The sequence below is a fragment of the Mytilus edulis genome, chromosome 6 (assembly GCF_963676685.1).
Source record: "Mytilus edulis chromosome 6, xbMytEdul2.2, whole genome shotgun sequence".
In the NCBI taxonomy this organism is placed as follows: domain Eukaryota; kingdom Metazoa; phylum Mollusca; class Bivalvia; order Mytilida; family Mytilidae; genus Mytilus; species Mytilus edulis.
In genome coordinates, this window is record NC_092349.1 from 36823450 (window position 1) to 36842363 (window position 18914).

The 18914-nt window shown below is 32.0% G+C and overlaps 1 protein-coding gene across 2 annotated transcripts in view; it reads left to right on the plus strand.

The window, feature by feature from the left end:
- Window positions 1–18686, plus strand: part of LOC139529052 (leupaxin-like) — a 39353-nt gene extending 20667 nt beyond the window's left edge. For both annotated transcript variants that reach the window (XM_071325294.1, XM_071325295.1), the window contains exons 2-10: window positions 2866–3050; window positions 10211–10427; window positions 11403–11559; window positions 13184–13340; window positions 13901–14155; window positions 14657–14830; window positions 15538–15653; window positions 16209–16323; window positions 17843–18686. In XM_071325294.1, the coding sequence (XP_071181395.1) occupies window positions 2866–3050; window positions 10211–10427; window positions 11403–11559; window positions 13184–13340; window positions 13901–14155; window positions 14657–14830; window positions 15538–15653; window positions 16209–16323; window positions 17843–18109 (1643 nt within the window). In that variant the 3' untranslated portion in view covers window positions 18110–18686. The remainder of the gene's footprint in view (window positions 1–2865; window positions 3051–10210; window positions 10428–11402; window positions 11560–13183; window positions 13341–13900; window positions 14156–14656; window positions 14831–15537; window positions 15654–16208; window positions 16324–17842) is intronic.
- The last annotated feature ends 228 nt before the right edge of the window (window positions 18687–18914 follow it).

Sequence of the window (18914 nt, forward strand, 5' to 3'; positions counted from 1 at the left end):
CATTTTGAAAGTTCCCTGTTTTAGAAAGAGTGAAGGGAAACATACTAATTTTTGAATGTTTTTTTTTTAATAATAATTTTAAGGAAGAAAAATAAAGCTAGCTATAAGAAAAGTTATTAAAATGAAATATAACAATTTGAAGATTATAAAGTTTAGTCATATAGAAAATATGGGGAGGGGGAATATCTTCTCTACAACAAATATCATATGGTATTCATTTGTCATGGATAGACATATATATGCTTTATCAGGACCTGATTTGCATGCATTACATTAAATTGAATAATTAGGTCACTGACAGGTCACAACAATAGCAAGTTGTTCATAAAATGAATGAGGGGCCAATTTTTTTTTATAGTTAAGGAGTTGTATCATTATTAAATTTATATTTCTGAATGCTGCTTCCTTAACAAAATTAAATCCATAATAACATGAATAAGTTTATTAATTGGGGATTTTGGAGGGAAATTAAGAAATCAGATGTAGCTGTTTAATTTCCCCTGTGGAGTTCCTCCCACCCCATCTATTATGTTTTCTTTAATTAGAACTATATAGACATTAACTAATGTAACAATCATGTAAATCTTGTCCAGAAAGTCAGAAAATTTGGAAGAAAACCAAACTATAATATTCTGTTTTCTAAGACAGCGCTAGAGGTTTATATATATATAAATATTAACGAAAAAGAAAGGGTTTAAAGATAAAAATATGGATAACGAAAAAACAACAAAGGATGAAGATAAAGATTAAATAATTTTCTTTGATTTAGAAAATTGGTTGCTTAGGTGAAAAAGATAAACCTTTGACTAGAATAAATTGGCATTGTGCAAAGTGACGCATGTTTGGGTGAAAGGTGTTTTCGCTGATAAACTGTATTTAAATGACCGATTTTAACCTTGTCCAGTTTATAAATTTGGATTCGGATAGTGAGGATTTCATAAAATATGTAATCATTTTGAGGACAAAGTACAAGAAGTATATTAAATTTTAAAAAAGAACTATTGTGCAGAATGCATATGATATTTCGAAGTTTAAATGACCGGTGATTTAAATTGTTTGCGGAAAGAGATATATTTCAAAAATTGACAAGGGGAAACTACAGATTAAATGCATATAATATGACATTCATAAAACACTTGAAAATTTCAATTATCAGACTTAAGTGGGATATTTATCGTTGACTAATACTTGTGTAATGGAATTATAAATTTAAAGAGGATTGTTTTGGTGTAACAAATCAATTGTGTTGTTGAATATTCGTTCCATATTTAGGAGTTTGGAGTTTTTAAGTTATGCTGAAGTTTGTCAAGTTGTCACCAAGATTGCCTAAGAGAGAAATTAAGTATTTTTCAATATTTTTAAGCTAATTTAATTTTTTTTTTTTTTTACCTGACATCCATTTTTTTCATGATATGGTTAGACATGTTTAATTGCATGGCCTAGATGTAACATAGCTAACTTATATAATATCTATATATATACATGTAAATATAGATATATATGTGCAATTATTGTTACAACATGATTTGGTTTTTATTACCTTTGATTACTAATTAATCTACACATGATTTACACATAAAAATTACATGTACATGTAGATCTATATATAAATAGTGAAATATCTTTCATTGAACAAAGTTGTATTATTTTTTTTTTATAGTGAAAATATTTATAAATAACTTTAAATCGGCCAATTTTTTTTATTTTTTTTTTTTAACTTTTTGTATTTTAACAATAATGATACATTGCAAAGGTATTTTCTAAATCTAAATAAAGTTGTGTCCCCTCTTACTAATCTCCTTACCCTTTTCCAGTGATCAATTTAATAAAAAAAAAAAAAAAACAAGGGTAAAACTTCGTGGCTCCTCTGCTATGCATAGTGGTGACATAAAAATCTGTTCAAATTTGGAGGACTAGTAAATATAAAGAGCCAATTTTTATAATACTTGTGTAGCTGTCGAATCAGTTTGGCCTTGACCCTTTTATTCTCTCTGATGAGTTGTGTCATACATGTATTTATGCATGTATTTGTACATGATTTATGAAAGAAATAAAAGGTCATACAGAAAATCTGAAAAATGTCATATGCCATACTTCTGCAATTTAAAAACCCTTTAAAAGGGCAAACAGTACTATTCACTTTTATGATAACTATTTGTGTACTATTTATCGAAGAAAAAAAAACAGAACCGTAGAAAATTCTGTGTTAAATTTTGATGATCCATCATCTATAAATGTTCAATGTATTAAAGGATCAAAATATGATTAAGGAGGGTTGAGATCTCACAAACATGTTTAACCCCGCCGCATTTTTGCGCCTGTCCCAAGTCAGGAGCCTCTGGCCTTTGTTAGTCTTGTATTATTTTAACTTTTAGTTTCTTGTGTACAATTTGGAGTTTAGTATGGCGTTCATTATCACTGAACTAGTATATATTTGTTTAGGGGCCAGCTGAAGGACGCCTCCGGGTGTGGGAATTTCTCGTTGCATTGAAGACCTGTTGGTGACCTTCTGCTGTTGTCTGCTCTATGGTCGGGTTGTTGTCTCTTTGGCACATTCCCCATTTCCATTCTCAATTTTATATTTGTATTGGCTGCAAATCATTTGATAGAGAAACAATTCTTTGTGTGATATTTTTTGAGTGTCATTGCTAAAGATATAAATTTTTGAGTTTAAGAATTAAATCTACTTTCTTTCCCCCAGCTGTTTAGAGTAATGTAAATGTGTTGGAACTAAGCACATGATGTAGGAATTGTTTTGTTTTCCTTATTCTTACTAGTTGTTGAAACAAGAGATGATGTTCAGCCATGGACATGACTGTTACCAATAGTTAAGATTGACTAATGGTCTGGTTCCTTATTTTACAGATGCTTTGTTGGCTGACTTACAGTCCACAACTGGCCACGTTAACCAGTACCAGCGCCAAGCCCCAACCCAGTACCAACAACAAGACCAAGGATACAGAGCTAGAAGTGAGACTCCACCCCCTCTGCCACCACCACCACCCCAGGATGTTTTAGATAGCATACCACCACCAAGACAATTTGATGAGGTAAGTCTAAGGACCAGTGATTTAAAAACCACACCTAACCGCCCTCCTCCCTAAGGGTTCTGGCAGCATATTTCTAAAAGTTTAGATTTTATATCTTACCAGCCAAACTGCCAATTTCAATATGAAGCTAGACGCATGCTGAAGCTGTACAGTTACCTATAATTGCTAACATCCACTTCATATGACCTGTGGTGGATAATTTTCTTATTGGCAATCATACCACATCTTCTTTTTTGAAAATACTGTATAAAGTCCAGGTTCTGGGTTTTCGTCTTCTAAATCTAGAAAGACTAACAGATATATGAAGATATTTTTAAATAGCCAAAAAGGAACAATCTTCAATAAAATTCTGTAAATGCAGAAATTATTGCTTGCATTTGTTATTGCGATTTTGTCATTTTAGATTAAAATGCGATTGTATTTTTTGCGTTATTGAAAAATATCCTGTTAAATTAATATAAAAAATTTCAAATGCAAGTTTAGATTATTGCGATTATAACCCAATCACATTTTTCAACATAATAAAAACATCACAATAATTTCTGAATGTACAGTATTAGTAGCAATGTTAAAGTCAAAAACACAGGACAGTTGAAGGCTGGGAAACAGAAAAAGGAAAGGAAGTCTGTTCACTTTTGTAAACTAAACCACTACTTGAAAAATATACTAACATATTTCATACCAAACTGGTACTTGAAATTGCGATCAAGTATGTATACTACCGGTATATGTTTTCATACAAGTAGCTATAAGTCTAGGGTGTGTTGTTCTTTTGTTTGCTACTTGAGAATTTCCTTTGGAATCAGGTTCCTTGAAATGGTTTATTTTAATGATATTAATTGTCCATCCTAGCTTGGATCTTATAAATCACATGACATAGGCATGAATAAAAAGTAGATTAAACTTTACAGGGTTCTCATCCAACCTTGCAAGGGCTATAGCCAGTCAAGGTCGTTATAAACTTCCATCATCAGGGTTCTCAACTTTTCACTTAACTGAATCCATGAGTCCTGGTCTTATGGTCATACAACTGTCCTCAATACTCCAATTACACAATTTGTGCTAAAACACCAATTCCAGTGTTTTGATTGATTGTTTCCTTGGTCTGAGTTCAAAAATCATGCTCGATAGTTTTATGGCCACTAGGCCTGGTCTTATGGTCATACAACTGTCCTCAATACTCCAATTACACAATTTGTGCTAAAACACCAATTCCAGTGTTTTGATTGATTGTTTCCTTGGTCTGAGTTCAAAAATCATGCTCGATAGTTTTATGGCCACTAGGCCTGGTCTTATGGTCATACAACTGTCCTCAATACTCCAATTACACAATTTGTGCTAAAAACACCAATTCCAGTGTTTTGATTGGTTGTTTCCTAAGTCTGAGTTCAAAAATCATGCTCTATAGTTTTATGGCCCCTAGGCCTGGTCTTATGGTCATACAACTTTACTCAGTACTCAGATTATACAATTTGTGTTTAAAACACCAAATCTAGTATTTTATCGGTTGATTCCCCGAGTCTGAGTACACAAGTAATGCTCAAAATTTTATGGCCCCTCGGCCTGGGCTTATATATGGTCATACAACTTAACACAGTACTCAGGTTACACACTTTGTGCTAAAAACACCAAATCCAGTGTTTTGATTTCTGAGTCTAGAGTTCGACTCTAATAACTCATCATTTGAATCAGTCCATACAGAAAAAGATATATACAGTAATGAATTTAATTGACATTTAAATTTGTAAAATTTCCATTCTTTTCCAATATCAGTGGTCAAATGAGATCACACCTCTAGATCAGCTGTTTCTACATTTAAAATATATTAACAGTGACTTATCCAATTATTTCAAAATGGGAGGTGGGGGTGGGGGGGGGGGGGGAGGGTCAAACCTCCTGGAACCCCTGACCCCTGGATCTGCCATAGTATAAACATAGGATGGGTTTTTGTGGATTTAAACAAATTCCTGTTGTATTTTGTATGACTGATTCAAGATCTTTTTTAACAGATGACGAAACATTTCATTACACTTTGTTTAAGATTTGGATAACATTTTGTGTCAATCTTTTTAAATGACCTTTGACACCCACATTATTATAGGATAATAATTTTTAAATACCTTTACCATTACATAATTGTTGTGCATTGTAATTATATAATTGAAATATTAAGTTAACTAGAAAAAAGACAATCTTTAAAATATTAGTAACATTCTTAAGAATTCTGACTATTTTAAAAGTATTTGTAGCTGAAGAAAATAAAATGTAATGTGGTTTACCAGTACCTCAATCAGCCAGCAAACCATTCAACAAAAACAACCAAAAGACATAAGCAATGCAAAAAAAAATTTTAGTTGGATATTAAAAATATTTTAATTTCACTATTAAAGTGATCTGGACTAACAACAAGCTACTCTGTTTCACAAAAAAATCTTATAAGAAAATCATTTCTGAAACAAAATATTGTATCTGAAAATTTTTTGGCTATCTATAGACTTCCGCTTGAATATTTTTTTCCCATTTTGACTATTCTATTACTTTGCACAATTTGCAGTGATTGGTTGTTTCTATAAAACTTGTGTAAGAAAGCGGAAATCTTAACCTTCTATTAAGTAGACTATTACCCATGGTTAAAATTTCTGATGATTCAGTGCCGTATCCAGAGGGGGTCCAGGGTTTGGAACCCCCCTTTTTTGGATGAACAATGCATTTGAATAGAGATATTTAGTTGGAACCCCCTTTTTTTGGGACAATCAATGTATTTGAATGGGGACATATAGTAGTTAGAACCCCTGCCCCTTTAAAAAATGGCTGGATCCGCCCCTGTTATTTAATTTATGATACGATAAACAACAACAAAAAAATTCTGTCTCTTTACCAGCCTTTTAAATTTTACTATAGATACATGTACTTTTCATGTTTTAACATGTAAATAAAGATAACATCTATAATCTTTTGCACTTAGTGATAATTACGATAACTGCATAATACATAATGATCGTTATTCATGTATTGTACTCTGTAAAACATAAATAAATGTATAATGTAGATTGTTTTGTGATAAAGATTGGTTTAATTTTTGAAATGCACTTGTATGAATTACAGTTGAATGACGCTCAGATTGAGGCCTTGCCCTTCTTTAATTCCTGCTTCATACATTCTGGTAGAAGAGATATTTAGTTTATGTTTACCCCAGACATGCCCCATCTCTTCTAATAAAATTAATTATTGGTTTCCTTTTACAATCTGCTTGCTGAAAGCATGTTGTGCTAACTGACGATAAATCCAGAAATTTTTGCGACATTTATATTAATGCGAATAATGCGACTGGGTGAATATTGCAAAAGAAAAGGACTCCCATCCTGATACCTGAAACAAAGACTTGTGTTGACCTTTGATCAGATTTTTTCTTCCAATTTCCAAAAATTGTAATAACTAAACTCACATTTTTGTCCTTTCTTGAATAATTGCAATAACAAATGCATGTAGTAATTTCTTAATTTACGGTAATCTGACTGTCACCACCCATAGCAGGTCTTGCTCCTTTAGGAGTACATGTGATTCCGTCAGTTTAAATTTTTGACCATACATGATTTGTATCTTTTAATGGATTTCTGAGATTTAAACAATCTGAAACGAAAAAGGGATTATCTAGAGGATGAAAGTTTTTCAAAGTTACTTATACAAAAACTCTCTTTTTTAGACGGTTTGAATTTAAATAATTGAAAAAAGAACATTATAATACTTGAAATATGTCATGAGACTCCCAGCTCAGTTTGTCAAGTATGAATTTTTTAAATATATCTTAATTTTGTAAGTTTGAATACACTTATAAATATATCTTGCACTACAAATATAGATTATATATATTTATATACATAAGTACAAACGTCGACAACGCAAAATGAATCACTATATGACTATAGGAAATGAATAATACTTTCCGTTATTTCAGTGTCAAAAATGTCATGTTTGGAGTGATATAAGGTGTAGATATTTTCTCTGTAAGGTAAACATTTATTTTGTAAAAAAAACACCATATATTTTATATCACCTTAGAAGACAGGAAAGATAACTCAAAATTACTTATTGGTGTGAACTATAATAGGTTTAATTTCAAGAGAGTAAACAAATGTGGGGGGAAAAAAATATAGTCTTAAGTTGGTTGATAGCAGTTAATTGTCAAACATCATAATCTGAGAACTTCAGGTGCCTATTCAAGCTATATGGTATGTATCGTATGGGTTTTTCTCATTGTTGAAGGCAGTACAGTGGCCCTAATGTCTACTACTTTTCCAATTTTAAAAGACTGGTAGATTTTTTTCTGGTTGACAATCATACCGCATTTCCTTATTTTTATAATTATAAGAAGACTGAAGAGACTGCTATGGGCAATTGAGAAAAAATGACTAACTCATTGTAAACAAGAGGTGATGATCATTAATATTAATTAGAAACACATTCTTCAAATTTTATGGGTAAGCTAGAGGCACAATATGAAAAATATAACAGGATATAAAAATTATACTTTTACAAATGATGACAAATTCTTACAAATCACGGTTTTGCCCCCAATGATATATCTCATATTTACGTACAAAAAAGAAAATTTGTGATATGAATTGATTTATACATATGACCCTTAGTATATTCATTATGATTATTTACACTATAAAGGTGTGACAAAGTGCAACATGGAAAATACATGACGGGGATGGGAGTTTACAGAATAAAGAAAAATGGGCCTAAAGTAGAAAGAAAAAATATAGAGAAAAATGGACCCAAAAAATTAAAAATAGAGAATAATGGACAAAAAGTATACAGATTAGAGAAAAGTAGTCTAAAAAAATATTAAAAGAATACAAAAATGAAAATTTGGGACCCCACGCCCCATCCAGACTCTCATACGTCTCTAACCAAATCATACAGACTTCAACAATGAGAAAAACCCGTACAAAATAAGCAGCTACATGTATTTATAAGGCATTTTATAACTTATGTTAGATACTTCAGGCCTCATGGTCATAAAACTTTCGAGCATGATTTTTGTACTCAGACTTGAAAATCAACCAATCAAATTGCTGGATTTCATGTTTTGAGCATGATTTTTGTGCTCCGAGCACTGAGCAAAGTTTTATGCCTTCAAGGCCAGGGAAGTAATGTTTATGTGCTCCAGACCCCTAAATGTGGAGATAGGATGAATTCAGTGTAAAACTATTGTAAAGATTTCATGTACTGAATAATATTCACATAGAGGTAGTTTGAAAATATAGTTTTACATTATATGCAAAATATTGTGTTAATAAATGCTTTATACATGTTATTAACATAGATGAATAACATAGCGTTGATGTTTTTCCTGAGGAAGGATATAAATTATGTATCCTGTTTGATTAGTTCGATGTGTATTCTTGTTTTTGCATCCTGAATTTAATCACAAAATATAGGGAAGAAATGAAAAAATTTAATAAAAATTAAAATAAGGAAATTATGATTTTATTTCCTACTGACAGGAAGAGGTAAGACATTTAGATTTTTTTGTATACTTTTGCTTATAAAGACAACAATAACATGAATAACCCATCTTACAAAGGTTAGAGAAAGTTGCACCGAAAAAAAACCTTTTTTTTTCTCAAACATGGAAAGATTTGTAATTCATTTAGAGTAATTTTAAACACATGTTCAGATATAGGATACTATATATAGATTTAGGAGATAACTGTATTGTATTTTAAGCTCCGACGGCATCAATTGGGGATTTGATGGTCGCAAATTAAGTTTACTGGCGACGCGTTAGGGGAGACAGTAAATTGATGCCATGTAAGAAAGTGATGTTATACCAATCAAAATGAACGTTACAAACGTTGTTGCATTAGAATCATTTATTTTCGTGGATACCAATTTTCGTGGATTGAGCAAATCTTGCATATTCGTGGATATTTAATTTTGTGGTTTTGGCAATACTCTCCTTTAGAATATTTGTATTTGGTTGAACTTTTAAATTTGTGGTTCCCCTGTACCCACAAAATTCACGAAAATTGGTATCCAACGAATATTAATGAATACACAGTATTAGAATCAATTTCGCCTACCAGTAGACTTCACAGTTTAAGGTGTCTTTACCTTGATTTACCAGAAATTCCACCTGTGCACATTTTTTCTCAAATCCTGATTGAATTATTAATGATGACTTTCAAATACAATTCATTGCTTGCAAAGAAATTAATGATCATTAGCTATAGATATGATAGATGCATGGATTTGATTGTAAGTGCTATCAACTTTTAGAACATAGCTCCAAAAATAAAAAAAAAATTGACACATTTGTCACTTCACAATTTAGTACCCTTTACCCAAATTACCCTTTATCGAAATATGACCTAACGAAATTGACTTACATGTATTACCAGGTTTGTAATAACATAAGCAACATGACAGGTACCACATGTGGAGCAGGATTTGCTTATCCTTCTGTGGCACCTGATATCACACCAGTTTTTGGTGGGGGTTCGTGTTGCTCAGTCTTTATTTCTGTGATGTGTTTTGTTTACTATTGTTTGTCTGTTGGCCTTTTTTTTTAGTTATGGTGTTGTCTGTTTGTTTTTTTTGGACATAATAGTTTGAATGTTCCTTTGGAATTTTTCGCCCTTCTTTCTTATAGTTTTGAAAGGTTGAGTTTGAAACTTACATATAGTATAAAATTGAGAATGGAAATGGGGAATATGCCAAAGAGACAACAACCCGACCATAGAAAAAAACAACAGCAGAAGGTCACCAACAGGTCTTCAATGTAGCGAGAAATTCCTGCACCAGGAGGCGTCCTTCAGCTGGCCCCTAAACAAATATATGCTAGTTCAGTGATAATGAACGCCATACTAATTTCCAAATTGTACACAAAAAACTAAAATTAAAAATAATACAAGACTAACAAAGGCCAGAGGCTCCTGACTTGGGACAGGCGCAAAAATACGGCGGGTTTAAACATTGTGAGATCTCAACCTTCCCCCTATACCTCTAGCCAATGTAAAAAAGTAAACGCATAACAATACGCACATTAAAATTCAGTTCAAGAGTTTGCCTGACAGAGTTAGAACCTTCGTTTCTTAATCATTTCTTAGTTTATTATTCAAAGTTTATTAACATTGAAATTTTACTTTCAGCCGTTGTATGAAGGTCAGCAGATAACTGTTACCAGAGAGAGGACACCCAGTTCTAGTACATCTAGAAGTTCAGGTCATTCTTATCCCGAGAGGTCAACGTCATCACCGGCACCCAGACAGATGTCATCAATCAGCAACAACCTGACCGAGCTTGACCAGCTCCTTCAGGACCTCAACTCGGCACAGTTTATGGCTGAAGTTGATAAAAGGAACAGTGGTTAGTGTTTAACAGTGTTTACATTAATAAATAAAAAAAGACTCTTAAGCATCAGATAGTTTGTAACAGCTATTTTCTCCTGGGTATACCTGAAACAATAAAAAAATCAGTATATTGCATTTATAAGTCATGAAAGTAGTATATATATATCTTGCTTTATCAATTGAACAGCAATTGGGTTAAAGGCAACTATATAAAAAAGAAACAGAAAAAAACATAACATGTGAAGGACATGTGTCTCACATAAGTCTGTTGTAGGTTCATCATTGGATGATGGGGATAAAAATACATTTCAAATCGCAATATTAGTTTTATTTTTCTAAGAACACAAAATGCATATTACTTTCACATATCGGTCCAGCCAAGCATTTCAACTTTTTTTAGTATGAACATGTACAGGTTTTTTCTAAAAAAAAATTGATGAATTTTAAAATTATTGTATACAACCATATTTCACAAAACATGTACCTTGTGATGAACCTTAAAAGTACATTGTTTTTCTTTGAAATACTTGTTTGTTTGTATAGAATAAAAACATCTATTAGGACTCAAAGGTTCAACCAGGTGTTAAATAAAATTGAGAAAGGAAATGGGGAATGTGTCAAAGCGACAACAACCCGACCATAGAGCAGACAACAGCCGAAGGCCACCAATGGGTCTTCAATGTAGCGAGAATTCCCGCACCCGTAGGTGTCCTTCAGCTGGCCCCTAAAAATATGTATACTTGTACAGTGATAATGGACGTCATACTAAACTTCGAATTATATACAAGAAACTCAAATTAAAAATCATACAAGACGAACACTTTCATTTACTACCTGTATACAGTTATTTATAACGCAACATACAGATAAAAACCTTAAAAACAACTGCATACATGTATGAATTGTTATGTATAGTTGACAAGAATAATTTATTATTTCTTGGATTATTCGATTAGTTTTAAATTTATTTTTTTTATTTTTTTTTATTCAGCTAACCAACCACTCCAACAAAATGGTGTGATAAATGATAGCAACAAGCCACCAGCACCACAAGTGGCACCCAAACCTAACAGATCTGAGAAACGTAATACTGTAGACAATTTATTGGACCAATTAGAAAATGCCTTACCAGATGGACCAAGGAGAAGGTAAGGGCCGATATTGATTAAAACACTGATTTATATAGGTATTTCATGCACAACTACATCATTGCAGAATGGTCTTGAGTTTTATATCGAATCCTTATAAAATAAGTTTAAGTTTAAGAAATTAGAAGTAAACCAATTCAAATTTTGATAGCCAAATGCTATTGTGCCACTGGAAATTTTCATCCCTATGAGACAAAGTAGAAAAAAATGTGACGTCTATTTAGGATTTCCCTTTTAGTCCTTGCTCTTCAAATCTGTACTTTATTTGGCCTTTTAAGATTTTTTGATTTCAGCGTCATAGGCGCAAATATAAATTTCAATCCTGGTATTTATGATGAGTTAATTTCCATAGCCTAATAGTCCTTTTACATACTTTTTTGTTCTGTTGTAAAAAGCTTATCTTGACAGGAAGATGGTAGATATAGGAAGATGGGATATGAGTGCCAATGAGACAACTCTCCATCCAAATAACAATTTTTAAAAGTAAACCATTATAGGTCAAGGTACGGCCTCCAACATAGAGCCTTGGCTCACACCTACTGTGGATTCATTTATTTTTATGGGTATCAATTTTCGTGGATGGCTGAATACTTGCATATTCATGGATATTTGATTTCGTGTTTTTCCCAATCTCTGCATACAAAGCCTATTGAAAATATATTGTTTGTTGAACATTTTAATTCGTGGTTTACCTGTACCAACGAAACCCACAAAAATTGGTATCCAACAAATAATAATTAATCCACAGTATGTTTATTTTAATGTGTAACCTAGTCATTTAGGCATTCATATGACCTAGTAGTCTGTAAGAACAGAGAAGGTTTTGTAGTTAATGGCAAATTTTATATCTTTAGTATTGTAGGGGAGATAATCCAAATATTTTAGATTTTCAAAATATTCCAATCTAAGAATAATGCAATCTTTTATTGCAGACACTAGATAGAAATATTTGGCTAATCAATGACAGACTCAATAAAATACTGTAGTCTTTTCAATAACAAGGGTTAATGCTTAAGGATGAACTGATTTGCACAATCAAACATTTGACATATAAAAAAGAAGATGTGGTATGATTGCCAATAAGACAACTATCCACAAAAGACCAAAATGACACAGACATTAACAACTATAGGTCACTGTACGGCCTTCAACAATGAGCAAAGCCCATACCGCATAGTCAGCTATAATAGGCCCGATAAGAAGACAATGTAAAACAATTCAAACGAGAAAACTAACGGCCTTATTTATGTAAAAAAGTGAAACATACATGTTTGAAAGTTGAAGTTTGGGTAACCAATAGAAAAATAAGGAGATGTGGTATGATTGCCAATGATACAGCTCTCCATCAGAGACCTGATTACATAGACGTGTACAACTAAAGGTCATTGGTGGCCTTCAACAATGAGCAAAATCTATATCACATAATCGTCTATAAAAAGCTCTGAAATGACAAATGTTAAACCAAATCCTTTTTATGATTTTGAAGATGAGCATTCATGGTTTCATAGAATTAATATTATTTGACAAAGAATAATAAATATTATGTTATCAGCATTTAGGTATTAACTTTAGAATTTTAAAAACATTTTTTTCGAATTTATAATTAACAATTTTATTTTTCCAGTGAGGAAGCAACATATGACTACACATTGTCACATACAGCCAACAATGCTGGATTCCCACAGTCCCCACCCCCTCCTGTACATCAACCTGTAACCAAACAGGCATCAACTGCTACCAGAGAACTGGACGATCTGATGGCTACATTATCAGAATTTAAGGTAATTATAGAACTTTTATGGAAGTTTATCGATTTAGATGAAAAAGCATAGTTCTGATGGTAATGGAGATAACTGCATTCTTCAAACAAAATGATATTTTATTCTTCCCATATTTCATTTGTAAAATCAAGAAACATCTTTTTCCATGAAAAAAAAAGTATGTTGCTATTCATCATGTATTTATTTTAAAAGCATTTACAGAGGTGATTTAATTTTTTCAATATTTTTTTTTTACCCTGAAGAATAGACTTAATGTTGATGCTTCCTTTGTTGGCGTCAGCAAAATATTAAGTGTCTTTTTGGTTGCACAAGCAAGGCGTATATGGATGAATTATATGATAACAAAACATACCAAAAATATTTACTAGAAAAACAGACCACAAAAATCACAAACAGTCAACTGCATCCAAAAAAAAGCTGTATTTAAAATAGAAAACAAAAATCAGCACAAGGTCAATATAGTGTACATTCTCTATTTAAAAAGACTTTGCAAATGAAATTTGTGACCTTGAATTTCCGCAAAAAACATCCAATTATATTTCTTGTTTCCTTTTGATTAGGTGTCAGGGCAACAACAGCCACCAGTTAGAGCACCGTCACCTAATGAACCATCATATGCAAAACCAAACAAGAGTAAAAATGTAGGTCAAGGTCCGATGTCTAGTCAAGGTCAGATTTCCAATGCTGGTGGTGCTCAACACACAGGAGAACTTGAATCTATGTTAGGAGATATCCAATCAAAGCTTTCTGAACAAGGAGTGACTACCAAAACTAAAGGACTCTGTGGTGCATGTAATCAGCCAGTTATCGGTCAGGTAGGTGGTGTTCCTATGTGGGAGTAAATTAAGTACAATTTAGTTTTGTTTTGATATCTATGGTAACAGTCTAACAATTTGGATACAGCAGTGTTCACCATAAAGTGGGTAGGATGAGAAAAATTAGCAAAAATAAATTGTAAAGTAAGTAATTTGTTATTGTGATGGGCAGGACCTTTTTTCTAGACCTCAGGATTAGGCATATTTTTATGGCTCAGATTCAGAATTTACACTTGTCCAAACTCTTGAATTTATGATTTTGTTACAGGATACTGGAAAAGTATGCACTTGAAGGACGAAGGATATAAACTTCTAAAAGATTATTTCCTTATCCATCAAGTGTTTTGTATTTGTGATTTGTATATCATTAAATGTTTGAATTGTAGGTAACTGTTATACAGATATACATAAATATCGACAAAAAATGGTTTTCCACAAAATTAATTATTATAAGTATGCAAAAAATAGATATAAAAAGACATCTAATTTTTATCCTTTCAGGTTATAACAGCATTGGGTAAAGTTTGGCACATAGAGCATTTTGTTTGTGATCAATGTAAAGTGCCATTAGGAACCAAGAATTTCTATGAGAGAGATGGAGCTGCGTTTTGTGAAGAAGATTACCACAGGATATTCGCCCCCAAGTGTAGCTATTGTAATGGACCTATTGTGGATGTAAGATTTATATATTGTCCATCTCTAATTTTGTTGATGGATGGATAAATGCTATGTTAATTTATTAATGAGCAATGGTCAGCCACAATTAGGATGAGAACATGTAAGAAAAGTGATGCAGTTCAACATTTACGTTTCAGTTTCTAAAAGATAATTTACTTCTTACTATTAATTCAATGTGGTTGATAGCCAGATAGTTGTATTATTCCCTTTAAAGAATGAGAGTTATCATGCTCATTTTAACGAAACAATTTCAGTGAAGTCTAGGTAGGTGGTCACTTCAGGGATTATTCAACAGTTTGGCTAAAGTTATTTTGCATGTTTGATTTTCATAAAATTTGACAAAAATATTTCCTATAAAATATTAACAAATTTTAATAATTTCAAAAAATTTGAACTAGTCTAAATAAAAATTTTATACATATTTATGATTTCTTAAAAGTTATTATGGAGTTTATTCTTTGCTTTCCTGATTTCAGAATCATAAATTGTAGTAAAACACTAAGCAATAAAAAAAATGCAGAAAAATGTATTTGCGAGATTGAAAGAAATCAAAAATAGGATATAAATTTTACTGTATTTTAATGTCAGATAGATTGATTAATTTATTGTAGGATGTTTGCTTTATGCCACATCAGAGAGAAAAAAGGATATAATGAGACAAAATACCAAATAGACACATTACCTAAATTATTTGTCTTTTATAGAAATGTGTGACAGCTTTGGGAAGTACATGGCACCCTGAACATTTCTTTTGTGCCCAGTGTGGTCGACCATTTGGGGAAGATGGATTTCATGAAATGGATGGGAAAGCATATTGCAGGTTTGTACACTAAGGGAGATAATTTGATTAAATTAGTTTGTGTACTGAAGGAGATAATTTGAGAAAAAAAACAGTTTGTGTACAACGGGGAGATAATTTGATTAAAAATGATGTATGTGCTAAGGGAGATAATTTGATTAAATTAGTTTGTGACTAAGGGATATAATTTGATTAAATAAGCTGGTTTTTAAGGGAGATAATTTGATTATATGATCCTGGAACACAACACTTTTATTATTTGTTAAAAATGTTGTACTAACATACCCCATGTGGGGGCTTTAGTGAAATAAAATGTCTTATGTCTTATGACAATTATCGTTTTTTGATTTTCCTTGTCCATGAATATAGTCCCTAGTGTGAAAAGTGTTATACTTGCAAATTTTTTCTACACCCTTTTTAAATTTATTTCTTCATGTTTTATGACTCTAATAGCAAGAAGGGGGATGAAATTACACTGTTAAAAAAAATAGGTCATGAATTTTAAATTAAAGTAGTGATTTGCATTATGGAAATGTGATTGTCTGTTACCAAGAATAATTTTATTTCATTTTTCAGAGATGACTACTTGGAAATGTTTGCTCCCCGTTGTGGAGGGTGTGGTCGTCCTATATTAGATAATTATATCTCAGCACTCAGTAGACACTGGCATCCAGACTGTTTTGCCTGTAGGGTAAGTCTCAAACTAATATAATTTTACAGACTGTTGCATTTAATCACAGCCAAAACATACAAATTGTAGGGAATATTTCAAAAATTTCAAATTTTAGGGAATATTTCAAAATATATATTCCACATACTTTATCATTAGGGCCCCGCCTTTAGGCAGGTCGCTCTATAGTGATCAGTCTGTCCGTCCGTCCGTCAGTAACACTTTAACTTTGTGTCCGCTCCATATCTAGAGAACCATTATGATTTCATACTTTATACTTTACATGTTTATTAACCACCACCAGAGGGCGTGTCATGATGTATGTACAACTTCCTGGGTCAAAGGTCAAGGTAAAAAAACTTTGGTTTCAGTTGACAACCCTGTGTCCTGTGGTGAAGATCGTGTCCACTCTATATCTTGAGAACCGTTATGATTTCAAAGTTTATACTTGACATGTATATGAACCAACACCAGAGGGTGTGTCATAATTTATGAACGACTGCCTAGGGCAAAGTTCAAGGTCAAAAACTTTGGTTTCAGTTGACAACCCCATGTCCTATGGTAAAGATTGTGTCCGCTCTATATCTTGAGAACCGTTATCATTTTAAAGTTTATACCTGAAATGTATATAAACCAATAACAGAGGGTATGTCATAATTTATGTACAACTTCCTAGGTCAAAGGTCAAGGTCAAAAACTGGTTTCAGTTGACAACCCCATGTCCTATGGTAAAGATCGTGTCCGCTCTATATCTTGAGAACCATTATCATTTCAAAGTTTAAACTTGACATGTATATAAACCAACACCAAAGGGTGTGTCATAATTTATGTGCAACTTCCTAGGTCAAAGGTCAAGGTCAAAAACTTTGGTTTCAGTTGACAACCCCATGTCCTATGGTAAAGATCGTGTCCGCTCTATATCTTGAGAACAGTTATCATTTCAAAGTTTATACTTGACATGTTTATAAACCAACACCAAAGGGTGTGTCATGATTTATTTACAACTTCCTAGGTCAAAGGTCAAAGGTCAAAAACTTTGATTTCAGTTGACAAACCCATGTCCTATGGTAAAGATACAATTTTTTAATGCACATTATTTACAGCGGAGCCCACAGAGATGGCTCCCATCTCAATAATATCAATTTTTTTCTATCATTAGAATAGACCATTAAAATATAATGTGTCTCTAGGGTATGTCTCAAACTATCAAAATTATGCTAGTTTTGGCTTTAGAACTATGCATAAGACAGACACTTCCATTGGTGATGTGTCATCTGCATGAAATGCTCAATCAGAGGAACATCAAAATTTTCAGGACCTACTTCTGGAAAAGCTATTAAATATCCAGCAGTGAATAGAAATCCATGTTAATGAGATGCTTTAATTTCAAAATGCATTAAGACTTCTATGCACTTCTATACTGAGTCTTGTGTAGACAAAAAGTGTGTCTGCCATACCAAATTTTTATCTTGTATCTATTTTGAGTTTATTTTCAAAGTATTATCTCCCTCATTAATTAAATATTTCAATATCATTGTAGGATTGTGGTCAACCATTTGGAGGAAGGAGTTTCTTCGAACATGAAGGATTACCATACTGTGAAACTCATTACCATGCAAAGAGAGGCTCACTATGTGCCAGCTGTCAAAAACCAATTTCTGGACGTTGTATAACAGCCATGTTTAAGAAATTTCATCCCGAACATTTTGTATGTGCCTTCTGCTTGAAACAGTTAAACAAAGGCACTTTCAAAGAGCAGAACGATAAACCCTATTGTCATCCATGCTTTGTCAAACTTTTCGGTTAAATTTTATAAATTTTATTTGTATATGTATTATTTGATATTTTGTATCATGTAGAAGACAATTATATTTCTGTTTTATGAAGATTTTATTTGTACATTTAACATTTTGGGCCTGAATTTTTTTACAAGAATGAAATATGATTGTAATATTTTTTTCTAATTCACCATAGAAAAGTCATACTCACTAAATAGTAATTTTATTGTTGTTTCTATGATATTTATTCCATTTTTGTTTGTATGTTGGGTGTCAAGTAAGAATAAATCACCCAATTTTTATGTTGGAATAAATTCAGAAACTGACAAGGATATCCCATTATATTCAGAATTAAATCTTCTGATAAAATTGAAAATGGAAATCTCCACTTTCCATTTACCTTATATATCAAAAATCACATTCTTATTATTTAATGTTTTTTAGAAATGTCGTTCTAAGACCCTCACAGTTCCAATTATGTATTCATCCTGGAAAATAAAATAAAAAATAAAAAAAATTGAAAGTTAAGTAATCTTGAACTTAATATTTTAAAAGAATTTGTGCTTACTTTGATTTGGTTGTACAATCCCTTTGTATCTCAAATACGAGTTTACTATATATTGCTTAATTTTGGTATTTTTCTGTGACACGAAAGTTTAATTTCCTTGTGTATTTAATTGAGAGTACTGACATACATGTATAAAAGTATTTGTTTATACATATAAATTGTTGTTGACGTTAATCTGATGTATTCATTGTTCAGAGGGTGCTCTATGCATTTAGTTACATTACTAGAAGATGTAATTATGTTATATTTATCTTTGCTATTCAAAT